This window comes from Alosa alosa, chromosome 4 (genome assembly GCF_017589495.1).
Source record: "Alosa alosa isolate M-15738 ecotype Scorff River chromosome 4, AALO_Geno_1.1, whole genome shotgun sequence".
Taxonomy (NCBI): Eukaryota; Metazoa; Chordata; class Actinopteri; order Clupeiformes; family Clupeidae; genus Alosa; species Alosa alosa.
In genome coordinates this window covers 31,691,315-31,719,136 of record NC_063192.1, presented here as the reverse complement: position 1 = coordinate 31,719,136, position 27,822 = coordinate 31,691,315, and the positions used below count along the sequence as shown (strand labels likewise).

The following is a 27,822-nucleotide window of genomic DNA, read 5'->3' as shown; positions in this document are numbered from 1 at the left end:
TGGACCCAGGCCAAATCTTCCCATTACTTCAAAAAGGAAGTCCCACTCCACCCTATCAAAAGCCTTTTCGGCATCCAGCGACACCACTACTTCAGGTGTGCTGGGGCCAGGCATATTTAAAAGTAAATTTAAAAGTCTTCTGGTGTTGTGGAATGACTGCCTGCCCAACATGAAGCCAGTTTGGTCTGCCGAGATGAGTCCCGGCAGAACATTCTGGAGACGGAAAGCCAAGATCTTAGCAAGGATCTTGTAATCTACATTTAGCAATGATATGGGTCTATAACTACTACAGAGTGCAGGATCTTTATCTTTTTTTAGGAGAAGAGTAATTGTGGCATTAGTCAAAGTTGGTGGGAGTTGGCCAAGTGACAAAGCTTCGTTGTACATGTCGCTCAGAACTGTGGAAAGGAGAGGGGCAAATCCTTTATAAAATTCAACAGTGAATCCATCTGGGCCAGGTGATTTACCACTCTGTAAATTAGTGATTGCATTCATTATTTCAGCAGCTGAGATTGGTTTAGCCAAATCTTCCACCAGCTTCTGGTCTATTCTGGGAAACTCAATGGTGTTTAATGGTTTATTCATACTGTTTTGAGTAGGATGATCAGATGCATATAGATCAGAATAAAATGTGGTAAATGTTTCATTTATGAGTTTAGGGTCAGTATGGATGACTCCTAAAGGAGTCTTAATACTCGGAATGAGCCTAGACGCAGCTGCAGCTCTGGCCTGTTGGGCCAGAAGCTTACCAGCCTTGTCCCCTGATTCAAAAAATCTTTGTCTAGATTTAAATAGTTGTGATTCCGCTTCCTGTGTAGTTAAAAGATTAAACTCTGTTTGAAGAAGCTACCTTTTTAAAGTAAACATTTAATAGTACAAGGTAAGTACGGCAGATTATTGCCATTGTCCAGCTCCCTGCAATGGACGGGAACGACAGGTGCATAGCCTGCTTGGGAGATCAGGGGGAGGAAATCGCATCCGGCCCCAGTGCTGATGCCAGCCTCTTGGCTGACTCGTACTTCCATCAGGAGCCTGTGGCAGAAACCACCAACCACTGCCTGGATGGACGGCTGCTTCTTCGGGGCTTTCCCCATGAAGCACGATCGACCACGACTGGCCTTTCCAGATTTCGCCCAAGGAATCTGTACTCCTGGTAAAACCCACTTTTACAGTCTGAAAGTTGCTAGTATATCAGTAACCTGCTCTGTGCTCTTTGCGCCAGTGATTTTCCCTCTTGTGCCAGTGAGCTGTCATTATATGGAATCCACTATCTTGAAATCTCCTGGCTTCTTCTTCTTCTTCTTTTGAACTAACTCTATAACTCTAACTTACGCTTAATGTACAGACATGTTGAAACCGTTGTGTAGGTCTGGAGTTGGACAAGAGAGTTACTTTTTTTAGATTTTCTTAAAAGTTTATACTTTTTGAGAAATAGGGGATTAAAAATGTCAAAAAGCTCATTTTTCCCCCATAGACTTGTATGGCTGTGATGTCATAATGGCCTAAAGCCAGCTGCACTCTTTAAGCTCCCAGAGAAGTTCCCGGGCTAATCAGAACACTGGCACAGGTGTCACCTGTGAATTCAACTGTCTCAGTTTCCCGTCTGTCAAAATAAAAGTCACAGCCATATCTCATTCTTAGCGCATTATATCTCCAGAACGGCTTGACGGATATGATTCAAATTTGGTACAAGTGTTTGTATGGACTCAAAGATTAAAGGGGTGGTTCAGGATTTTGGACATAGGACCTCATTTCCAAGTAAGCAAGTGTGATATTTATCAGTGGAGACCGTTTTCAACACGTTTCATCCAGTCCTTCTAATTGCAGAGTTCGCAGGTGCTAGGCTAGCGCAAGTCAACGGTATGTGCTAGCCTGCCACTAAAGACAGTCTTACCCACTCCAAAGTACACCCGAGGCAAATAAATTATAACGCCAGACTATCGATGTAAATGTCTGTATTGACAGTGTTATTTCTAACGTTATTCTATCCTTGCATTTCAACGATCGCATTACATTTTGAGGGACTAGTTTCTTAGCAGCGGCGGAATTATACTTGCTCCGGTTAGTAGTACTGCGCCGAAAAGTAAAGTGCACTCCAATGGGGATACCTAGTAGTAGCCTTGGTAATATCAGTCCGCCGCTGAGTTGCAAAATGACTACTAACAACTTTAGGGACCAAAGTATAACTATTGCAACGCGATGCAAGGGTAGTTGTATTTCTTACACTATTCTATCAACACAGACATTTACATCGATTGTCTGGAATTTGCCTCAGGTGTACTTTGGAGTGGGTAAGACTGTCTTTAGTGGCAGGCTAGCACATACCGTTGACTTGCGCTAGCCTAGCACCTGCGAACTCTGCAATTAGAAGGACTGGATGAAACGTGCTGAAAACGGTCTCCACTGATAAATATCACACTTGCTTACTTGGAAATAAGGTCTTATGTCCAAAATCCTGAACCACCCCTTTAAGTGAGCTGATGTTGGAGGTCAAAGGTCAAATCCATGAATACTCTGAGCGTGATATCTCAAAAATGCCTTGACATACATGCCTGAAATTTGGATTGAGTGTTTGTATACTCAAAGATGAAGTGAATTGATGTTGGAGGTCAAATGTCAATGTGAAAAACACCTTGAGTGTTATATCTCAAGAACGCTTTGACACACAAGGTTTTTTGGTACGAGGGTTTGTATGAACTCAAAGATGAAGTGATTCAATGTTTTTTTCCAGGAATCTCCCTACCAACATTAAGCCAGCAGCTTTCCATCCACTATTGTAATTCCTCTTACATTTTCTAGTTGTTCACTGAGACTCCAGTACTCATCCGTGGTCTGCCTGTGCTGCATTGTCGGCATGTATCAACCATGTGTGCCTTGAGTCTCCTGTGTGAACGCCTGTCTATCATCGCCAAAGAGGTGCTGATACATTGGTTAACGTTGCGTGAACTCTGCCAAAAGAGAATGTATGGTTTAGTATAACTTCGCTCCTCCGCTCCACTGGCACTTTGGACCTGGTCTAATTGATCCCTAAATAATGTAAATCGAGGACTATTTTACTACACAGAATAGAACACTGGGTTGGATTTACAGGCATAGTTATCAGCTGGCTCAAATCATATCTACAAGAAAGAAGCTTCTTGTTGCCATTGGAAGCTTGTTGCCATTGGAAACTACCTCAACACTAGCATCTTTGACCTGTGGTGTTCCAGGGGTCGATCTTGGGGCCACTATTATTCAACCTCTATATGCTCCCACTTGGACAAATCATCCAAAATCATCCATACCTTAGCTATGCAGATGTCACACAAATGTACTTAGCTCTGTCAGTGGTCCCCTTGAATCTATGTGTCAGTGTATAGAACAAATCAACACCTGGATGTCTCAAAATTTTCTTCAGCTGAACAAAGAAAAAACTGAAAACTGGTAAAAAGGAGGAAAGACTTAGGGTTGCCACTGTCCTTGATACAAAAGGGTTGAAGGCAAAGGATACTGTTAAAAATCATGGTGTATTAATTGACAATGATCTAAATTTCAACAGCCACATGAAAGCGATAATTAAATCAGCAAAAATATTGCCAACTTTAGAGGGCTGATGTCAAAACATGACTTAGGAAAACTCATTCATGCATTTATCTCCAGCAGGGTTGATTACTGCAATGGACTGTTCACAGGCCTTTATTAAAAGACTATTACACAGCTTCAGGTGATAAAAAAAAGCAGCTAGGATTCTAACAAAAACTAAAAGAACTGACCACATTACTCCAATTCTTAAGTCCCTGCACTGGCCTCCTAGCCTGACGAGCCAGATCCACATCAAGATGTAGGATCTGGGGACTCACCATTCGCAGTCTGAGGGGGGGATAAACGGTTGTCTTTCAAATTCCATCTGCACACAATAGGATAGCACTACAACTCATGAGTTCCATGCGTTTTCCCACCAGCGGAGCTAGTTGGCTAGTTGTTCAAACTTTTGCCAACTTAAAAAAAGCTCAACTCGTGTCACGCTGTTCGCCAACAGCAACATTCATTTTCTTCGTTTTCAGGGAATTCACGCCGAACTGTCGCAACTCTGCCATCATTATGTTAAGCCCGCTTACCGACTCTATACACGATGTGATTGGCCTGATCGAAGTTTAATTTTTCCAGCTCACAAGCCAACGGAGAGTTGCTAGAGGTGCGTCTAGATTTCTCGGCTACTGGCTTCCAGTAAGTCACAGGATTGACTTTAAATCATTACTGCTTGTTTATAAATCAGTCAATGGAGCAAGACCTAAATACCTATCAGACATGCTTCAGCAGTAGGCTACACACTTTCTCGTCCTCTCAGGTCCTAGGTGAAAAACCTGTTAGTAAAACCTGCTGTTAGAACTAAACATAGTGAAGCAGCTTTTTATCTGCTATGCAGCTCAGCTCTGGAACCAACTTTCTGCTGACCAAACTGTTCTCAGATGCTTTCTGCTAACTGCGCTGAGTTACAAATTCTGAATCTGTCTTAAAAAATTATTTTACCTGTCTTTTATTACTTTTATTTTTTTTTTTTACTACTTTTGCTTATTTTCTTATTAATTTTTTTTTTTTTTTAATGATTTTACCTTGTGAGTTTTTTTTATTATGATTTTTACCTTTTGAACTATTCTTTCACTATATTGCCCTTCTATGCTTTTATTTGTTATTACTGTTTGCTTTTGTTTATGTAAAGCACATTAAATGACCTCTGTGTATGAAATGTGCTATATAAATAAACTTGACTTGACTTGACTTGGTTCTTTGCAATGCGAATATATAAAAGCAATGACTCATGAACAAATCCCAAAAACGGGTAGTTGGAGATTGGTTCAGATGGATGACGTCATCCGTGAATGACTTTCCATTAGTTAACATCTTGTGTATTGCACTAAAGATCAGCCCTTTCATTCTACAGGCATTCACATCATTCATGATGGAAACAAGAACATTTCTAAGTGACTCCAAACTTTTGAACAGTAGTGTATATAAATCCATGGAGTATATCATGCTTTGTTTACTAATTGATAGTATTTGCAAACTTTTCAGAGGCATCACAATGAACAAGACAATAATATAGAACTTTTACATTTATTTGTAAATGTATCTTAAGAAGACCAAGGGGAAAATATATTTATAACCTGTACTGAATTATGTACACTTTTTACATTTCTCACAATTTACACTGCTGCAGATTAAGATATATTATGAGAGGAATATCTCTTCTCCTGTGACATAGCCATGGTACACATCATTCCTCTCAATTACATACATTCAGTGGTGGCAACCAGCCAGCTAGCCGGCTAGCACCTGCTAGTACAAGAGTTTCAAATGGATCGAAAGGAATGTGTCGCTGACTGTGCATAGCTCACACTTCACTCTAAATCACTCACTCTCATGCCTGTATTACCTTGCCCTGGTGCAAACAAGAACAAAAGGCAAAAATGAAATGAAAAAAAGAAAACATCCCCGGTATTCATTCACAAATATCTAAAACCATAAAATGAGTGACATGAAAGCCAAGATGTGGATCAAAGTGCAGGGGAAACAGCTTACTTTAAGGCCACAGCTCTTCAGAATGAAGTTTGCATACAACTGTTTATCACCTTACACATTTGAGGGGATTTTAGAAAGTCATCTTGCCAGTAGTACCAGTCTTGCCACCTTGAGAAACATGCTTGTACAATCACAGAGATTGCGCAGGGAGATCAGTTTTCCCTCTTACACAGCCAATGTTTACATCCATTACATGTTTTAGCACACTTCAACACTTGATGAACCCCATTGGTGCAACTGTGTAATTCTTATCTATTGTTCAGCCTTCATAGCCAAACTATTACTACATTTTCCAAAATTGCAGTCATTTATCCGTTAGCCAGGTGCGTACCAGACTTTACTTTCTTCATGTTGGGCAAGGCCAGGTGCAATCTGCTCTACAGTTCACATCTACAGACAGAGTTGGGGGATGGTATGGGGTGACATTAAGGCAGTCCAGGGGAGTTTAGCACCATATGCCTTCAGTTAATGTTGAATAAATGTGCAACGACACATCAGGCAGGACAGGACAACCGCCAGTCCTTGAAAAAAGGCTTTTAGGGCTTCCAGTAGCTTCTGTAGCCATGAGCTGAGGCAGTCGTTTGTGTGTGACATAGAGGAGCTCTTTTTTTCCATGTCTGTAGCTGCTTAGTGTCAACCAAAGATTCTAGAACAGAGCTCCGGCTCTAGAATCTTTGGTGTCAACAAGTATTCCAGAAAAGAACACAACACATAATCCAGTTATGGGTCTTACTGCAGGGCTGAGTCTGTCCATGGAATCAAAATAATTATTTAACATCACTTACTATGTACTTCACTTAAGAAGTGGACATATTTAAAACTTTAGTGCCATAACAGTTTCATTGGCCCCCAATTTGGACATAGATGATATACTAAGCCCAGCATATGTATAGCATTTTTGATATTCCAAGGTGAGTCTTCAAGAAACAATGACAATCATATACAGAAAAAAGATATACACAGAAATATACTTAATCACGTGTTTAGGCCAAAACAATGTACAATAGGTCATATTCCTTCATAAATGGGATAGAAATCCAAATGTCAGTACTATAGAATAAGTACAAATGTGCGTATTTCCTTTAAGGGCATCAACGGTAGTCATGAACTGACCCATAGACCTAATTAGACTTCAAGCAAATCACAGTTATCCCTCAACAAAACACAAGGCAAAGGATCTCCCTCATTTGCCAATAGCTTATAATGGCATGATCCTGACAGTGATCAGTAGTTCAAATGAACCTACATTTTTGGTTTTGAGGATCTAAATAGCACAACTACATTGGCAAAGAGAGACATTATCATAGAGTAGGATAAGGAATGTTGATGCTTTAGTTATAGGCAGGTACATCAACAATAAAACATTAAAGTACTTTGAAAATTAAATTATGATATTTATTTTGTCTAAAATTTGGAATAGAAAAAAAGAGTAAAAAAACTACAAAAATACACTCTAAATGAAACTCAATAATACCATATCAAGTAACAGATTTTGTTTTTTCATGTTTGAAATCTTTCCCTTCAGTCATTTCCTTATTCAATAAATTATCACAGTACCACATTTAAACTTCTCTTCCTGGATCACCTCATCAACACACACACACACACACACACACACACACACACACTATCACACATATTCAGTCTTCCCATTCACCTTTTCAAACTCTCTCATCCTGTGTGACCCATTCTGTCTTTAAATCTCACACACAAGCTTTTTCACAGCCCTTGTTCCTTTTCTTTTTTCCCATGTTTGCCTCTCCTCTCTCTCCTCTCTCTCTCTCAACTCTCCTCTCTCCTCTCTCCTCTCTCTCCCTCTCTCCTCTCCTCTCAACTCTCTCCTCTCTCCTCTCTCTCTCCTCTCTCCCTTCTCTCCTCTCTCTCTCTCTCCTCTCTCCTTTCAACTCTCTCCACTCTCTCTTGTTCTCCACCCCCCAGTCCCCCCCCGCCCCCACCCCTCTCTGGGCCCCAGTCCAAGCCAAGGGGGTTGTCTGAGGTCAGTTTGCAGAGCGCACTGTCCTGCTGCTTCGTGGAAAGCGATGGACTTTGATGTGTTTGGACAGGTGATCGCTGCGGGCAAACTTCTTCTCACAGACGGAACACTGGTATGGCTTGACTCCTGAGTGCGAGCGTCGGTGTCGCGAGAGCTCGTCTGACCTTGAGAACCTAGCGAGAAAAAAAAAAACAAGAGTCAGCCAGGCGACCTGCTTCCAAATCTCATGCCACATCAAATGTGTTTCCAAATGCATTTGACATGTTGTAATCTCCCCTGCTCCAATACAACCAGTAGCACATTTGAGAGTGAGGATGGCATGATAGTATAAACAACCACAAGTTCACATAATTTCCAAATTTATTTTAAAAATGTATTCTAATTGAACACAAATAGAATCTTTGTGAATGAGAACAAAAATCATCATCAGGTATCTCCATGGAAAAGATTACAGTCATATTATTGCTTGTTACTAGGCAGAGTCATATGTTCCTATGGATTTTACATATGTGCTGCCAGAGGACACCATGTGCACTATCCTGGCAAATGTCACCAGCTCGTAGCTTTTTGCCCAACCCTTATTTGAAACAGCACATGTGTATCATAAATTCAGTCCTTGTCACATCACTGAGGTTACACACATTCTGGCTGTTTGCTGTTTGGCTGACAGTCCAGTTAGGAGTTAATCCTCTCCTGCCCTGGACTCTGACTTATTCATTCACATATTTAAGTCCAGCTTTCTCTGTGCATCTCTAAACAGTAGTACTGCATTTGTTGATTTTTTCTCCAAACATAACATTTGCATATTTGTTTTATAATAAGGAGCACAATGACAACAGGTCCAGTGCTGCCATAACTCACTGCTATTGCACACCTCTCAAATACATTCTCTTTATTTACATTTTTGGAGATGACCATGGACTTTACTGCAGAGTCATTAAGAACAGAATCTTGTGGCCTTAGAATAGAATCCTGGGCCTCTTCAAGAGACCGCAAGACATATCAGTAACAATTACATAGCAATCAAGCACTTGACATGACATAGAGGTTCATTTCCCCAGTGAGTGTAAAGAAAGGTTGAAGAGATTACTTCCACATCCCACAGCAACGTACAAAAATTCTATGTTATCAATGTGATCAATGTCCTCAGCAGACCTTACACCGATAATGACTTTATCAGTGGCTTTCCTTCAAGAAAGACTAACGTCCTCTTTGGCATCTCAAAGTGCAAAAAACCCCTATGATATTTCCACCAAGGTAAGTCCCCAGCTTCCCAAGCCCCAGAACGAATGCCTTTCTTTAATGTGCTCGTTGGAGTTGAGTGTGTTGGAGGAGACCCTTGGGCATGGGTGGAGTGACCCCACTGCTGGGTACTTCTGTACTCCTAGTCATCAAAGCTCTCACACTGGGCTCTTTTGTAGCTTGTTGAGCTACAGCTGTAGTTTAAACTCATTGCCCTCTAGAGCACACATGTACATAGCATCAGTGGCAACACACACACACATGGACACACACACATGGACACAAACACAGACACACACGCAATTCATTCATTTTTTCATACAGCCAAATGCATGGAACTGAATTCCACAGCCAACACAGCATTTAACATCACCACCAAGCAATCATCTACAATTATACAAGCTGCAATTGCTTTGTAATTAATCTCAGACTTGCTGTGTCAGCAGCCAATTCAACAGTTTTTCAAGAGTATTTTTTCTAAGTCAAACACATACTACAAGATATACAACAGAAGAGGAAACAAGAAACTAGATTAAATAGAAGTGCAGCAAGCACCAATTCACATCATACATCATGAGCCAACTAAATTTGGTTGTGTTTAAAACTCTACTATTCTCTAAGGTAAATTAACTTCACTATTCTTATCATTGACAAATGCAGAAATATGAAACTATATGAAAACACACTTCAGAAGTTGTGACATCTACACATGTGTACTTAGAAAGTATGAAGTGTGCTTGCTCCTGTCGATTTGGATGTCACTTGGCCTCTTTTGCTGTTCGTGGGGAACCAAAGGAATGTGAAACATGCTCATAGAACTACGAGACAGCCAAATTACAGACGGCCAAAGAGGCATTCTTCTTCTCCCTCACATGCATTTCCTGACCACGTAGAGGAGGTCGCGGATGCCAACTTTGAAGGCCGCATACTGTCCTGAGGCAGTGCAGCTCTCCCTGCAGAGAGGCTAACCTAGGTCACTGATAAAGACAGTGGAGCCCAGAGTGTCTATAAGTGGCAATCTAACGCTGGCACGAGGAGATAGAGTGAGGGCATGAATGCACACTATGGCTAATGTGAGACACTCTGACCTGGGACACCGAGACAGATACCAACAGCTACCACAACACTTCTGCCACCTACACCTTAGTCTTCATATGTATCATCCATAATAAGAAGTCATATCTATATCATAGCTTAGTCTTCATATGTATCCTCCATAATAAGAAGTCATATCATAGCTTAGTCTTCATATGTATCCTCCATAATAAGAAGTCATATCATAGCTTAGTCTTCATATGTATCCTCCATAATAAGAAGTCATATAGCTTAGTCTTCATATGTATCCTCCATAATAATAAGTCATATCTACAGTATATCACTGCTGCATGTCTGTCTGTTGTTTGTGGTTCTATGTAGAGAAACAAAGACATTTCTGAAAACAATGCTGTTTGTGATATCTATAGCTGCAAGCTCCTTTGCTTCATTCAATTGACCATTCAAACCCATTAGATTAGTTTAAGCGTGGTTGAAACGGTTGACAGTGACCACTGACATGAAATGTCATGCTTCATCTCCGTCATTTAAAGTGTTTGTAGCATCAGCACATTTCGAGTTTACGAACTTGACTGCAGTTTGGCTGTGTTTTAACAGAGCATGCAGCCAAGTGCAGACGGAGAGCAAACACAGCAGATGCCTGAGGGAGCAAAGTCTTTCCTTACTTCAAAGGCTTTATCTAATCTAGAGCTTTGTGAGAGAGGGACAAAAATGGAGATAGGGAAAATGTGACAAAATATGCTCATGATCTTTTACCTGCATGCAAAACTCTGTGCAATCTGTTACTTATAATGATGTATCAATGTGTAGTCGAAAGTGGACTCTGGCCAGAGAGTTGTCCAGCCGATGGGACTCCATAACTTAGTTAAAGGATGTGCAGAGAAAGAAATACCCTAATCTCATATCTTTATTTTGTAAGATTGGGAAGCAGGAATGGGAGATTTGATGTAATATTTCAAATAAAATCTTTTGGAATTATAACTGATTGTTTGAACATGTTATTCCTACTTGTGAATCCAAAGAACAATATTGTCATATCACCAATCTCTCTCTCTCTCTCTCTCTCTCTCTCTCTCTCTACTCTCTCTATCTCACCTCCAGCCACATCCAGGCCAGGTGCAGGCGAAGGGCTTCTCTCCTGTGTGCCTCCGGAGGTGTGCCTTCAAATGGCTGCTTTTGGTGTACATCTTGGCACAGCCTGGGAAGGTGCATTTGTGCATTTTGATGAGGTCTGCCACAGAGCTTTTCTGGAACTTCTGGCCCCAACTAGGAGGCCCGTGCCCTGGGAACCAGCAATGCCTCCCTCTCCTAAACCCATGGGCTTGGCTGCGATGGGAACAGGGGCAATGCGGACAAACTTTGAGGAAGAGCCGTTACGATTAGCTGGCGGTGCCACCTGAGGAACCAGTGCGAAAGTCTGACCCTGGATGTTGACCAGGAGTTGGGCAATTTTGATGTCCGAGGCTGACGGGGTGGGCTGTGGTGCCGGAGATCCATTCGGGCTCTGCTCCTGTTTGATCTGGATGGGCTGTATTTGTAAAATGACCGGTACACTTGTCCCATCCGACACTGCTGACTTGCTGGAGGAATCCTCCTTTTTAACACCCGATGCAGCACTCACGGGGGAGCCCGTCATGAGCTCTGCATTCTCACTCTCAGTGTCAACAGTGACCATATCAACACTGGTGGAAACAGTTTGGTCTGGGTTCTGTGCAAAAGCCTCACACCCAAAGATGTGTTCTATACCCTCCAGCAAAGTCTCATCGCTGGCCTCCTGCTTGAGAGCGACCACCTCCATGTTCTCCTCCAGAAACTCCTCAATCTCCTCCAGCGTGGGCTGAAACAGCAACCGGGCATGGTCCTCCAGATCCGCCGGGAACGCCGGGAAGTCGGAAGTCTCCTCTTTGGCCGTCCGCTCCCGCCGTGACTCCCAGGCGAGCCCCATGGGCAGAAGGGGAGGGACCGTGCTGGGGGCGCTGGTGGCGGAAGAGGAGGTTCTGCTCAGCGTGGCCTGCGAGAGCAGGAAGTCCAGGAGCCCATCCTGGCTCTCACCGCTGCTGCTGCTGCTGCCGTAGCTGGACCCCAGCACCTGGGACTCGGGGCTGGAGCAGGAGCGCAGGCTGGAGGTGTCGCTCTGGTCGTCCTCGGAGAAGGGCGAGGGCAGCATGTGATAGACACCCTCGTCTGTAACCATAGCTAAGTGGCTGTAGCCTGGTGGGGAACAAGAGAAAGGCAGGGAGGTCTCTTCTCTGGTAAGCAAGTGATCCACCATTCCCTGCTCCCTCCCACTAAAACCCAGCAGTTTCCTTTTGGGAGGCTTCAACAAGATCCTTTTTCCTACAACGAGCATAAACAATACATTATTGTCAATACCACATGTAAAACACACACTAACACAGACACAGGCACACACACACACACACACACACACACACACACACACACACAAAACGCATTAACGCACACACACACACACACACACACAAATGTGGATCTCATCATTGGAAACTGAAACCCTAACCAACTTCTGTAGTTTGTCAGGCACAAGGGGTATGACAGAGAGAACATATGTAACAAAGCTACAGCCTCACTACAGAATGGAAAAATGTACAACCTTGGGCTTGCTTCACCATTTATAATGAACTTACCTATTTATAAAATAATAACATTTAAATTGCAGGGAAAGCAAACTATATTTATTCTACTTTGGAACTAATAATTCTGATGCAAACTGCATTAAACTGATCCTTGTAATGTGTCAAAGAACTTAACTGTAATATCGTTAAACCCTATGTGATCTTAACTAATAAACCCTATGTGATCTTAACTAATAAACCCTATGTGATCTTAACTAATAAACAATCCCGTACTACTGTAACTACACACAGTCCACAGAATCAGCCTATGAAGAGCTTCGGGACGCCCAAATCCGCGTTGACAATTAACCGAGAATAACCCAACCTTCAAAGGGCAATGTCACCAGAACAGCATTGATGTGGATTACAGATATAGGACATATTTTTTTTATATATATATATATATATTTGAAATATATTCAAGTTATCTTACAACAGTGCAAAACCTACAGTCGTATTATGTAATCAGGCAAGGTGCAGGAGCTAGCTATATCCTAAATTGTAATAACTTTGATCCGTTGCATACATCTTGAACCTTTGCGCTGTTGTAATAACATGAATAACTTGCATACATCCTTTAAATCTTTATAGCGTCTTCGGAAGAAATAAACAGCAGGCTTCTCAATGCAACCGGCGAGGACAACGAGTTGTTTCTGCATAGTTTCATAATGCCAGTTGGAGGAACACTGAAATGCACTAAATTGTTCCACAAATGCATTAAACCCAGATATGACCACCATTGTGGTCTCGTAAACAAACGCCTCCCCAGACTTAGCATATGCAAAATAAATCTAACAATAAATAACAAAATGAATCAAACTTACCTTGCAATTTAAAGTCTGGTATCCTATCTACAATCCAGTCCTATGCTTTCACCTACAGCGTCTTCTTAAATTCTGTACCAGTACACGAGTGTGTGTGTGTGTGTGACCTTCCGTCAAGCTTCACATTGCAACACTGAGCACAGTGACGATCATGCGGTCTTTGCCTGTTGTAGACTTGGCTACTACTACATTACCATCACATGATTACTGCCGAGTAAGTTCAGAGAAAACTATGGGTAGGTTGTGAAGGCTCGTCTGCTGCCCTTTCAGGGATTGGTCGGATTTGTCAGAGGCTGGACTGTCGTCTGTGTGTCGTCAATGGAACAATTGCTGTTCAACAGCCGACAGCCACACCAAAGTTGCGCACAGCTGGCTAACAAAAATGATTAAGTTTTACTATGGAAACTATCTATAATAGCCAATATTGGACAACATTCCCCCGTGAGAACCAGAACATGTCCTTCCAATATGGCTGAGAGCCTGAGACACATGTTGTAGCCTGTAGGCCTACATGTTGCCTAGACAGCTGGTATCGACTTTGGTGACTTTGGTCTTGGCAAAGGATCTTCCGATTTAGATCTTCACAGTTCACAGCTGGTGCCATCGCTGTTGAGCCATTAGACAAGATCAAATGCATCATAGATTCTCAATGACATGCCATTTTGTAATGGCAGCAACAAAAACAAACACATCCAACAAATGACTCTACTTCAGATTAGAGAAAGTAATTCTAACACATTTACAATTTTAAACTTTCTTTTTTGGCATCAGTATTCATTACAGCACTCAACATAGCAGACAACATCTCCAGCAAAGTTGTGGGCAAAGTCAGTGAGGTAGCCTACCGAGTAGCCTAAGTCAGTCAGTCATATTATCTATTAGCCACCTGGGCCTACCCATACTGATTAAAGTGTGACAAGAGAGGAGCTGACCTGCTGGTGAGGTGTGTGCCCTTCCCCAGCACAGCAGCACATGCCTCTGACCCTGGGTTATCTGCAGCAGGGCTACTCTTTGTTTGTTAAATCCTTTAAAAACATGACAAGGTCAAAGGCTGCATGTTCTTTCACTACACTCAAGGGCATCTTCTACCAACAAATATGTCTTCTTGTTTTGGCCAGAGTACAAAAAACAGGTCACTGGGATTATGTTTGTTCCATTTGGACTCAGTGGTATTCAATTGAGTTCGGAGGTCCACGTTACTCAGTGAGTTAAGCAATAATATCATCATTAGGCTAATGGCTATGGAAATGTTTTGTATGGTTAATTTTGTATTGTTTTATTGTCAATTTGGACAAAGGCTTTTGCTAAATCCCATAACCATAACCATACACATAAAACAATGTGTATAAAACTAGCCTAATTAATGGCGTTTTTTTCCCTTTCTCATAATTACCCATAACCTCAAGTAGGCCACATAACTGACTGTCTGGTATGGGCTAAAGTTTCTATAGTTTAGTTAAAATCAATTTAGTTTGGTTCAAATTCATCATGCTTCAACAATAATGCAGTTGCCTAGGACCTACCAATTAATGGAAACGTTTCACTGAGTCTTTTAATGAGAAAAATACACTTGCAAAGTCATCCCACTGCTCATTCAAATTTTCAGACAATAGCTCTTCTCTTTCCAACCCTCTTTCTGTGGAGAAACTGTGTCTTCATCGCCATCTGTCGGCTATGCAAGTAGGCCTACTAAATGTTTGAAGTTCAATTATGACGTTCCCGCCACTCATACTACAGAGCAAAGATTCTCTATGATTCTAGAGCGCTCGGCTACAGAGCCAGATTTATTACACATTTATGACGCAGTATTGATTTGACGAGGAGGGCGTCAAGCAACATTCCTCAGAGATTATCCAGGATTAGGCGTATTTTATCCGCGATGATATTAGGGTAAATTCTCGTCATTTTGTTGATCAACTCTACCTGGTGTTCGTAGTACCTTCATAAATAAAACAACCTCAAACTGTAAGCTAACACTGACATTTTCAGACAATGTCTACATAGGCTAGATTAAATCAAAGATCGTTTTCATTCATGTGACTGGGTTTGTGAAATGCAAGCGTTGGTGAATCCATCTGACAAAGTAAGTAGGCCTAATTTTAGTCATGTAATTTGATGTTGCTTTAGTTTTTAATATAATTACCCAAATGTGAAGCCATGTAGGCTACCAGGAAATAATGGAAGAAACAGTGCAATGTACAAATTCTGAAAATTATATCGAAATAATGGAAACGGATAGGAAACAAAAACATGTGTTTGATCAACTGATTCTGAGCCATTTTTATAACATAGGCTACTTTAGATTAAAAAGATGAGGCCTTTGTGTATTGTATTGTCATGAATGTATTGATACTATATTCCATCTGTCTCTTCACATCACTTGTTTTCACTGCTGCAGAAAGACAAACTGCCCTGATGAATATGAAGATGGGAGGCAAAGCAGAGTGTCCACAGTCAGGTGACAAGCTATCACCACACCTTTAAAAGAGACAGTTATTTATCAATATCTGAATGAAAATGATTATGTCTTTGCAAGGCTATATCATATTATGTATTTGTGTGTGTCTTCCCTGGGCTTAGTTGCACCCTTTCACCACTGACATTTCTCTCCCAAACCTTCTCCAAATAAAAGCTGCTGTGCCAATATAACACCACTTCATCCACACCTCATTATACACTCGGAGCACTGCACGTGAGGGCATCTAAAGCCATGTTTTTATTGTATGTATTCTCTATGATATTCATGCAGGTGGCGCTGGAAATAATGACTCAAGCATTTCACTGAGAAACCCCTTCAAACTCCCCGAAGAAGACATCTTTCTTCTCAGAAACAAACAGAATAAGAAAAAGAGGCAGGTGAGTGTCCACATTCATTACATTACATTACATTACATTACATTACATTTGGCTGACGCTTTTTAACCAAAGCAACTAACAACATGGTAAACAGTAAGTTTTAGAACAATTCTCACAATTTTAGGACAGTTTAAAAGAACATTAGAGTACAGTAAGAATAAGTGCGGCCGGTGAGTGCTGTTTTTTAACAGTTACTTGTCAGTTTAAAACGGCTGGTGAGTGCTAGGATCAGTAAGACTTGTTGTAAGTGTTGCTATGAGAGTAGATGTTCTCTAAAGAGCTGGGTCTTCAGGAGTTTTTTGAAAGTGGAAAAGGATGTCCCTGCCCTTGTAGGAACTGGAAGTGTGTTCCACCAACGAGGAACAACAGATGAGAAAAAGTTTGGATTGGCTTGAGCGCACGGTGGTAGAGCTAGACGTCGCTTAGATCAGAGGAGCCGAGCGGTTTGGAGGTAGTGTAAGTCTGTAAGAGGGCATTCAAGTAGGTGGGAGCAGAACCGAGACTACTTTGTAGGCAAGCGTTAGAGACTTGAATTTGATGCGGGCTGCCATAGGTAGCCAGTGTAGCTGGATGAGCAGCGGGTAACATGTGCCCTTTGGGTTGGTTGTAGACCAGGCGCCGCTGTTCTGGATCATCTGAAGTGGTTTCACTGGCGCAGGCTGGGGAGACCTGTCAGGAGGGCATTGCAGTAGTCGAAGTCGTGAGATGACTATTGCCTGAACCAGAAGTTGGGTAGCATCTTGAGTCAAGTAAGTCCTGATTTTCCGTATGTTGTAGAGTGCTAAACGGCATGACCGGGCGACTGAGGCAACATGATCTGAGAAGTTTAGTTGGTTGTCAAGAACAACTCCTAGATTTCTTGCAGTCCTGGTCGGTAAAACAGACAGGGAGTCAAATTTGATGTTGATGTCGTGGTGTATGGTAGGTTTAGCTGGGATGACCAGCAGTTCAGTCTTTGAGAGGTTCAGCTGGAGGTGGTGTGCCTTCATCCATGTAGCTATGTCTGAAAGGCAATCCGAGATCCGTGCACTGAAACCAGGGGTCGCCAGGTGGAAAGGACAGATAGAGCTGTGTGTCGCCTGCATAGCAGTGGTATGAGAAGCCGCGGCTTAACGGATAATCTGTCCCAAGGAGGTGGTGTAGATAGCAAAGAGGAGGGGGCCCAGCACTGAGCCCTGGGGACCCCTGTGGTGAGATGGTGAGGTGCGGATAGCTGACCAAGCCATGATACGTTAAACGAAAGTCCTGTGAGGTAGGATTCAAACCAGGAGAGAGCAGAACCGAGATTCCCATGTCAGCCAGTATAGAGAGAAGGATACGGGTGATTAACCGTCAAAGGCAAGCCGATAAGTCAAGCAGAATGAGTACTGATGACCGAGCGGTCGCCTCTGGCTTCTTTAAGGCTTCTGTTACAGACAGCAGAGCCGTTTCGGGCAGAGTGGCCGCTTTTGAACCCAGACTGATTTGGATCCAGAAGGTTGTTCTGTGAAAGGAAGTCAGAGACCTTGTGGAGACTGCTCGTTCAATGCCTTTGGATAGGAAAGGCAGTAGTGAGACAGGGCGTAGTTCTCGACTTGAGCAGAGTTGAGAGAAGCTTTCTTTAAGTAACGGTGTTACCCGGGCCATTTTGAACGCTGTTGGAAATGTGCCAGAGGTTAGCGAGGCATTGATCACATGTGTGATAGCTGGAGCCATGGTCGGGCTGATGGACTGAAGTAGGCTCAGAGGTATAGGGTCCAGCGAGCATGTGGTAGGACGGCTGCATGTCAGGAGTCTGGACACTTCACTCTCGAGAGAGGCGTGAATGCTGAAAAAAGATGTTCCAGCAGTCCCTAGAGGTTGTAGGAGTGCGGCATCTGAGTCAGATGCGTTGAGTGGGCATGTAGAGAATTGACTGCTGATTGCCGCCACTTTGTTTGTAAAAAAATGAGGCGAGGGTATCTGCAGTAAGGCTGGATGGAGGAGGAGGCAGCTGAGGGTTGAGTAGCCGATTTGAAGGTTGAGAAAAGTTTTCGAAAGTGTCTGTAGCTGTTGATTTTGTCATGGTAGAAAGCAGTCTTAGCAGCAGTGATGCTGGCTGAGAAGGAGGTCAGGAGTGTCTGGTAGTTTTGAGGTCGTCAGCTAGTTTGGATTTGTGCCATTTCCTCTCCTCGCGGAGTTTGTGCGCCATGCATCAGAGGGTATCATTTAGCCATGGATGAGAATGTTTGGATCGAGCCGCCTTGTGGTTAGACACGAGGTCAGTGTGGAGCAGAGCGAAGTCGGTGGTTTTCATTAACCTCCAGAGAGGAGAAGGTGTTGAGTGGGAGGTAGACCGAGGCAACCACAGAGGAGAAGTGCGTTGGAGACAGGTTCCGGATGTTGCGGGCGGAATGTGACCATCGGCTGAGGAGCCGGAGGCTGTTCTGACAGGCTGACGCTGAACTGGATGAAGAAGTGGTCAGAAAGATGGAGAGGCGCCACCATGAGGGTGTCTGTGCTGCAGTTCCGTGAAGATCAAGTCAAGCTCTTTGCCAGCTTTGTGAGTCGGTGGGCTTTGAACCAGTTCGAGGTCAAAGGAGTGGACCAGGGCCAAAAGTCCGCTGAGCCTGGGGCATCTAAGTGGATGTTCATATCACCGAGAACAAGAAGCGGACAGTCATGCTCAGGGATGGAGGATAGCAGAGTGTCAAGTTCGTCAATAAAGTTAAGCCCTAGTTGGCCTGGAGGGCGGTAGATGACCAGCACGTAGAGTTTTGCTGGGGCGATCACTGTGATGGCATGGAATTCGAATGAGACATATTTGTTTGAAGGCAGTAGCGGGGGTGAATTTCCATTTGTTGGAGATCAGCAGGCCCGTCCCGCCTCCTCGGTCCAGATAGGCTTAGGGGTGTGGGATAGTGTAAGGTTAGTGGAGATTGCAGCCGGGTGGCAGTGTTCTCTGGTTTGATCCAAGTCTCAGTGAGAGCAAGGAGTTCCAATGAAAGGTGGTTGGCATAGCCAGCTATGAAGTCAGTTTTGTTGATCATGGATTGACAGTTCCACAAGCCCATGGAGAAGGAGGTTTCTGTTGGTGAGGACCGTTTAAGTTCCTGGAGGTTAAGGGGATTTCTGCCCCATTACAGAAACTCTTGGTGATTTCAGACCACACTGAATTGATCTATGAAATCTTTTGCTGTGTACATAACTGGCTATGCTATGTAGCAACAAAATTGTACTAATACAGATGAAATTCCTTGTGCTATTGGGGGCTTCCCACAGTGCTTGATGAACAGCTAAATTAATACTACAACATGACACAGGTGTCACGCCATATGGGCCTGTGGGCAGATTTGGACCCCAAAGCAGACACGGATGCAGTGGATAAGGCAAACAAAGTCTTTTATTGCAACAAAGTCTCTAACGAAAGATAGTAAGCATAATTTCAAATAGTCCAATGTCATTACACGGGGCAGGCAGGTACAGAATAAATCCAAGAACAGTCCGAGGTCGTTACACAGTGCAGGCAGGCAGGCAAACAATCAATCCAAGAAACAGTCCGAGGTCCTTACCAGTGAGCCGAGCGATAAGCGAATCTGTAATCCAAAAAGCAATCAAGGTCATGCACAGGTACGGCAGTGAGATGACAGGTAGCAGGACAGGGAAAACCCAGCTCAGGATCTAGAAGAGCCGGGTCGGCCTGTGACAGCAGGATACAGCATCAATGCAAAATTGGCTTGATACAGCCACAACATGTGCCGCAGGCTGTACCTAGAATCTGTAAAGGCATTTCTTCACTGTACAGCAATCACTGTCCATAGCCAATCACCAACCTAGGTTAATCACACACCAGGGCGCAGGATACAGCAATAAACAACTGGCTGGTGGCATGCCACAGCACATTTAGTTATGACACTGTTCTCTATGATCCCATAGGAACTGGAGCACCAGAAGGAGCTGAAGGTCCACCAGAAGAGCACATATTTGGGGAAAATCCAGGACAAACGGGTGGAATTTCGCCAGGCTCTGAAGAGGTGGGAGAATGAAGCTGACTCCAAGACAGCCAATACCTCCCTCAGAAGTGGTCCTTCCTGGAGGAAAGCTGCTATCCAAGGTTTGTAGAGCATACAACAAATCAGTTTGCCTCGTAAATCCTAGTTCGCTAAATGACCCTTTGTTTTCGGTAAATTATTAAAAGGGGAAGTATCGGGGCACCCGGTTGCCTTTTCAGAGACAAACACTAACTGCAATCGGTGAAATTCTGATGATGGTCATGAGCAGTAGAGCAGCGTCCAGACTATCTACAGTAGTTCAGGTTTAATCTGTGCAGATATAAGGATTTGACAGACATGCTATGTCTATGTTAAGCTACAGTGCATACCTAGTTTCCAATGAGCAATAATATGTGCCCTCTCTGTCTTTCATGCAGAGCATGTTCAATCCATGCCATATATTGAAGATTTCAGTTGATTTGTATTCCTTTCATAGAGTACTCTTCTACTTCACTGGAGTCAGTTTTCTTGGGGAAACTGAGGGCTATACCTGTGAACCAAGGTTTCTGGGCTTATTCAAGTAACTTCAGGAGGAACCACTGATCTCAAAAGAGCATGTCACATTTAGATGTTCAGTGCAGTGTTGTTCAGTGATCAGCCTTCTCCTGAGGTTACCTAGATAAACCAGTAGTCTCACTTTGTAGTGAACCCCTCAGGCGTTTGTTTTAATGTTTGATTAACATTTGATTAATAATGTTCTATTGACACCACTTAAGGTCTGATTATCAAATTGATTAAAAAGTTACCATCCATACAAATATTTTTCTCAATCTCATTTTAGAACAAAATGACAAAGAAAAAATCTGTGACTACATGAGCAAAAAGAAGGACATGTTTCTGCTTGAGGTAAGGGAAAAGATCAGTGAAGTTTAAACTATTTTACTTCTCTCATATACAATAGCTACTTTCGAAAAATCAATATTTTGGTAAAATACTTCCTGTAAATGAAAACAGGGTAACACTTTATTTTAAGGTTCACATGTTAGCCACTAATACATACCTAATTAATGCCTGTATTAGTGACGTGTAAGGCATGTGTTAGGCAACATTAATCATTTGTTAGGCGTGTATTCAAAAATTTCTTGTTCATGACGAATTAGGCCTTTATTCTTGATATAATCTTAATAATGACCTAGTAAGCCTTGATCTCTACTTACTAATTAGTAGTAAGTACCAAAAGAGAATGTGTATAACCCACTAGTATACTGTCTGAATAAATTCCAAATAGTGGGAGATGTAGAATAAGACATCTGAGATGACTGGGAGAATCCAGCTCAAAAGGTGTGTCTCTTTTTTCCTTTGTTTTGGTGATAACTCCCAATGGTAGTACTCACTGGCAGTGAAGCAAGAGGTGATGACCAATCTAACGAGGTGGCCAAGGCAGAAGAGACCAAGCTACAGCGGGCCTTGCACTTCCTGGACGAAGATGCAGTCATGTTTGATGAGTTCCTCAAGGAGAATGACAAGAGCTCTGTGCAGGCCATAAAAATGTATTTACGTTTGATAATCATCTCACAGATATGTAGACTCTGCCAAATAATTTATATTATGTAGTTGTATAGATATATACGATAATATGATTTTTGGACTGTGATTAAACATGTATTCCATATACTTCCACCACAGTGCTGAACAAGAGACTAAAGCCAGGCTAGAGAAAATTGCAGATATCAAAAAGATTACAGGGAAAATAGTGGCAGTGAAAAGGTACAGACACAGAGAAAGATTATCACTTAAGCTATCAAAAACATTCCAAATGGTGACTGCATTTGTGCAGTGTGTTTATGATCTCGTATTTCTAATTGTTTCTACATGTGATTCTTTCTCTGGGTGTTGAAATGCACAGTGATATCTCCAAGTATGAGGACATTTTGAGGGAGTACACCAACTACAAAGAGTTCCTGCTGAAACTCTCCCCGCCGGAGTGGCAGGAAAAGCAGCAGTGGCGGAGGGAGATGGCCGAGAAGATCCACCAGCAGCAGCAAACAGCAGCCAAGGGAGTGCAGGGGCCATCTGTCACTACAGCAAGCAAACGTACACTCCCCAAATCTCTAGCCCTTTCACATTGATTGCTATAATTGAAAAACTCAAAAGGATATTCTGGATGTATTTGGTAAAATCAAACATCAAAATCTCTAGCCCTTTCACATTGATTGCTATAATTGAAAAACTCAAAAGGATATTCTGGATGTATTTGGTAAATTCAAACATATCTGTTGGTCCTTTAGTGGACATTTAATAGAATAGTGGCAAATCAGTGAAATTCCTTTAATTTAATAATTTAAGGAATAAAGTAATTTAATAGTGGCAAATCAGTGAAAATCCTTTTATATAATCATGCAAAAGTGTGCATGCACACATTTTGTACATACTGTATGCATACACATACTTCATATAGCATCACAGAAGCAGGTCTATTTGCCATAGCCCAGGGCCACTTTCAACCCAACGGGCGTGTCAATTAAAGAAATAGGTGTGGTCAGGCGCAGGATCCAAAAATCGCTATCTTACACCCACTACAAATCATACGCCACTGACCAAGAAAAATCTGGTCTAGCAAAAGGTGCATATAAAGCACAGACACATTGTGACAAGATAAGCCCTTAGCAACAAGGGCTACGAGTCCCAGGCAACAACTTATTTTCAGGATGAATAGGCTATCCGTAGGATTTTTATTCAGTCATGTGAACATTATTGGGGTAAGTGTTGCTTTTTTTTTCAGTTTTTCGACTGTAACCCCTTGTCAGTCATTAGGAAAGTAAACTAGATGTATCGCAAAGCGGTACAAAATACGACCGTCGCTCAGTCCTGCACATTCTCTCTGCAAAAATAAATCACGCTTGTCCATTTGTCTCCATATCCTACTCCATTCCCTACTCTTACAGCTTTTGTGTATGTAAGAGTGTGTGCATTTGCTTTTGTTTATATGTGTGCTTCTGTGTGTGTGTGTGTTTGAATTCGCTTTCGAGTGTTTGTGTGGGAGTAATGGTGTATGTGTGTGTGTCTGCTTGTCTGCATGTGTGTGTGTGTTTTATGTTTGTGTGTGTTCGGTTGTGAATATGTATGTATGGGGGTAATGGTGTGTGTGTGTGTTTACTTCCGTGTAGTAGGCTACAACGTAATCTGATTGATTCTATATACCGGTAGGCCAGTCATTAAGTAGTATAAGTATATATACTCTTTTGATCCCGTGAGGGAAATTTGGTCTCTGCCTTTATCCCAATCTGTGAATTAGTGAAACAGACACAGCACACAGTGTACACACAGTGAGGTGAAGCACACACTAATCCCGGCGCAGTGAGCTGCCTGCACCAACAGCGGCGCTCTGGGAGCAGTGAGGGGTTAGGTGCCTTGCTCAAGGGCAGTAACCCTCCGGTTACAAGTCCGAAGTGCTAACCGGTAGGCCACGGCTGCCCCATTACTTTTATAATCGCGGGGAAACATAGCAATGCATTCTGAAGCCCTGTTAATTTTCTCCCACGCCGTTGTACACCGAGGGAGAGGTGCGCTTTTATCTCTCGAGATACTTTCTCCTCTGATAATAAACTTGTACTTGTAACAAAAGGCAATTGAAAATGTAGCGGAGTAAAGAGTAGATTAGTGGCTCAAAAAATGCACTTGAGTAAGAGTAGAAGTACCGTTTTGAAAAAGGAATATGGAAAGTTGCCGTTCCAAAAAAAAAAAAAAAATAACTAAAATAACTGCCTCAAAAATGTTTGTAAATAGATGTTTTATACTTAGTTAATGTCATTTTGTGAGCTCATCTAAAGTGAGGACTTTTTATGCCCTGCAACGCATTTACAAATGAGTTATAAAGGTTACATTTGCATGTATTAATTTAGCAGACACTTTTATCCAAAGCGACTTAGTTTGAGTTTAGCTGACGTTACGACATATAAAGTTAAGCTAAAAAAAAAAGCTAAAAGAAATGTAATGGTCGCCTAAATCCCACATACACACTGATAATTCTCACAGCAACCTTATTTTGTGTCTTTTATTCACGTTTGCTATAAGTATAAGCTTATTAAAGATGCTGACTTTCAAAATACTGACATGCTGTTTGATGTTGCGCTCCTTGCCTTTAAAGGTATGACAGATGTCACTCTCATTGGTTTAATGGATGTTACGCCCAAAACACACCCATGATTGATTAAGAAACATAAGAACAACCCTTTTGAACAATGCGCTTGGCATCTTGCGAACTTACTACACCGTTAAGATAACGATTTTGGACTCACCGCACCACAAACGTCCTCTTCAGACCGTGCGTTTCAGATCGCTAAAATATAGCCCATGATATGTCTTCACAGGAAAGGATAGCAATGCGAGAGAACTGCCCCCTGTGGTTGACCCCAAAAGTCATCGCAAAGGAGCGATGCCCACAATAAAGGAGAGCAAGACGTAAGTGCAATTTTGTTTATCCATGCTATACAAACCATCTGCATTTGATGTGTATAGCACTGAAGTAAATGTCATTTGTTTGAAATTGAGAGGAATTTGTTTGTTTGTTTTTGTCTCAGGAAGGAACTACCGTCTCCCATAATTGAGGCTGATCTCTCTGAGTATGAGGCAAGGCACATATTCTTTCTCTAGTTTCATGCATGGCTTTTGATTCAGGAACTGTAGATAGACAAAGTGCTATGGTCATGGTTATACAGTGTTCCAAAAAGAATGAGGTGTATGAATTGTGTCTTATGCCATTCTATTGTATTGTTATTCGTTGCATGCATTGTGATACCTTGATCATTTGTAGGTGCATGTGTGCCTTTCATTATGTTATATTAATTTGTGCGTGTGTGCAGGACCCTCAGCTGTTCTTCACGGATCCACACCAGCTGCTGGACCTGCTGACGGAGCTGGAGAAGCAGAATCTGAACCTGATTCAGAACTCCCAGGACACTGAGGAGTCTCTGGAGGAGTTCCGCATCACCATGCTCAACACCCGCAAAAAGATGTCAGGGGCCTCATTACTGATGCTGCATTAGCTTAGGCTAATGTCCACACATAGTATATAGTATTATTAGCTTAGGCTAATGTCCATGCATAGTATAGTATTAGCTTAGGCTAATGTCCATAGTATAAGTATAGTATAAGTATTATACTCTTTAGGCTAATGTCCACACATAGTATATAGTATTATTAGCTTAGGCTAATGTCCACGCATAGTATAGTATTAGCATTAACATTCTGCTGTATATGATATCAGGTATTTGTGCCTTGTTTATTTGGAAATGATATTGGATAAAGAGTTAAACCCAACATTGTATGTGTGTGTGTGTGTGTGTGTGTGTGTGTGTGTGTGTGTGTGTGTGTGTATGTGTGTGTGTGTGTGTGTGTGTGTGTGTCCCGTGCAGGGAGCAGGAGACTGAGCAGCTGGCCCAGCAGGTTGAAATCCTTAGTTGTGCCATTGAGAGGGTGAAAGAGAACAAAGCAGAGCTGGAGCTGAAAGCTCGCCTCTTCTCTTTCGGAGAATACAAAGCAGATCATCAGGTTTGTATCGCTACACACACACACACACACACACACACAAACACAAACACAATTACAAATCACAGAGATTTGCTGAAATCATTACCTGCCATTATTCTCTCTCGCTCTGAATGAATGGATGTTTCTCCTTAAGAAATGTAAGTAATTAATAAATTGTTCAACCAAAACTGTTACAATATGTATATATACTCTTTTGATCCCGTGAGGGAAATATGTGAAGTAATCTCACAATTGCATAGAATTGCCGAGGGAAGAGAATACTTTTACTTCACTGTTTCAGCTGTAAATGAGTTGTGTTTGGTTGTTAAAAGCTGTGTCCTGGGAATAGCTAGAAAGCATGAAAGGTTGCAGGAGCCAAAAGCCTAATCATACGGTTGCAGCATATCATTATAATGTACCTTGTAATCCATTTGAAGGGATTGAACTTTCCTCCTTTGCTCCATCCATCCACTCCTCCATTTCTCCTCCATTTCTCCCCCTGGCTGCTTGCTCCCTTGCAGGACCGCATGCTGGAGTCCCTGGGCAAGAAGGTGGGGGAGGTGTACCATCTCTGCGTAGGCGAGACGGAAGCCAACCTCACCACGCTGCAGATGCTCACCAGCATTGAAAGCCGCATTGAGGAGCTTCTGGAGGCCATGGAGTTGGTGCCTCGCGAGCGGCTCCTCATGGTGGAGAGGGTCCGCGAGAAGGAGCGAAGGAGCCGGTCAGGGTCACTTGCCAGGCATCGCCTCTGATGGGGTCATGCCCCTCATATGTGAACTCATGCTCTTTTCAGCCCAGCCAGTGTTTTCATCTTTCATCTATATTTTAATTGAACCACAAAATGATATATGGAAATACTGGGAAGCACCATCTAACTACCAATGTAGTTAAAAATGATTCAAATGTAAATAAATATGTTTGGAAGTCCCCCTGTGACTCTTCTGCACTCCTAACTTTTCTGCCGTGCTTCCACAGGCAAAGGGAGGAGATGGTGTGTCAGCAGAAGAAGCAGCAGGAGGAGCGTCTCCGTAAGGCCTTGGAGAGGGCCCAGGCCGACATCAAGAAACCTGTGAGCCCACACACACTTTCATTCCATCATGGACCTGTGTAATGTCAGTGCTGTGCTGACTGTGAGTGGTGCTGTGCTTTCAGATGGGCAGGAAACTCATGCCGCGCTCACAGCCGCCCATGCAGGAGAACCTGGAGTACGAGGTGGACGAGAGTGCCGATCTAGAGATGGACAAACATCAGTACTTTTTTACATAGCTCTGCAAGTTGCAAATCCCCTTGGCTTCTTGTGCAATATGAAGCATCATTGAAAATAATAAAATATATGTGAACATTGTTTGTTTCTATGATCATTACATTACATTTGGCTGACACATTTTTAACCAAAATGACTAACAACATGGTAAACAGTTTCTCAACAATTCTAGGACAATTTAAAAAAAGGTGTAGTACAATAAGAATAAGTGCATCAGTGAGTGCTGTTTTTAAACATTCAAGAGTCAGTTCTAGACAGGTGGTAAGTGCTAGGATCAGCAAGACTTGTTGTAAGTAGTGCTACGAGAGGAGTCTTCAGGAGTTTTTTGAAGATGGAGAGGGATGTCCCTGCTCTATTAAGTAACTGGTAGTATGTTCCACCGAGGAACAACAGATGAAAAAAGTTTGGATTGGCCTGAGGTACCGGTGGCAGATCTAGACGTCGTTTGTCTGTGGAGCGCAGCGGTCTGGAGGTAGCATATGCCTGTATGAGGGCATTCAAGTAAGTGGGAGCAGAACCAGACTACTTATAGGCAAGCGTTAGAGACTTGAATTTGATGTGGGCCGCCATAGGTAGCCAGTGTAGCTGGATGAGCAGCGGGGTAACGTGTGCCCTTTTGGGTTGGTTGTAGACCAGGCGCGTTGCCACGTTCTGGATCATATGAAGGGGTTTCACTGTGCAGGCTGGGAGACCTGTCAGGAGGGCATTACAGTAGTCAAGTCATGAGATGACTATTGCCTGTACCAGGAGTTGGGTAACATCTGTCCTGATTTTCTGTATGTTCATATGATCATATATTATTGATAACCATAATGATAAATACAGTTAAGTTTGTAACATGAATGAGGTCCATCTTAGAGCCTGGTTTAGTATTACATTGTGAAAATGTCTGCATGTAGTTTTCTTTTTCTTG

At 42.5% G+C, this 27,822-nt stretch overlaps 2 protein-coding genes across 2 annotated transcripts; one reads left to right on the top strand and one right to left on the bottom strand.

Moving 5' to 3' along the window:
* Positions 1-7,520: 7,520 nt before the first annotated feature.
* LOC125293554 (Krueppel-like factor 15) lies at positions 7,521-13,481 on the bottom strand. Its single transcript, XM_048241527.1, is given in 4 exon segments — positions 7,521-7,725; positions 10,943-11,105; positions 11,108-12,184; positions 13,308-13,481. Coding segments are annotated over 3 exon segments (1,344 nt in total). The 5' UTR covers positions 12,120-12,184; positions 13,308-13,481; the 3' UTR covers positions 7,521-7,556.
* Positions 13,482-15,108: 1,627 nt separating this feature from the next.
* Positions 15,109-26,989, top strand: LOC125293555 (cilia- and flagella-associated protein 100-like). The gene is given in 17 exon segments (XM_048241528.1): positions 15,109-15,197; positions 15,297-15,390; positions 15,706-15,765; positions 16,057-16,163; positions 20,058-20,235; positions 20,955-21,019; positions 21,501-21,518; positions 21,521-21,663; positions 21,800-21,880; positions 22,020-22,207; positions 24,484-24,574; positions 24,694-24,742; positions 24,976-25,127; positions 25,528-25,663; positions 26,164-26,366; positions 26,621-26,714; positions 26,798-26,989. Coding segments are annotated over 15 exon segments (1,662 nt in total). The 5' UTR covers positions 15,109-15,197; positions 15,297-15,390; positions 15,706-15,722; the 3' UTR covers positions 26,912-26,989.
* The last annotated feature ends 833 nt before the right edge of the window (positions 26,990-27,822 follow it).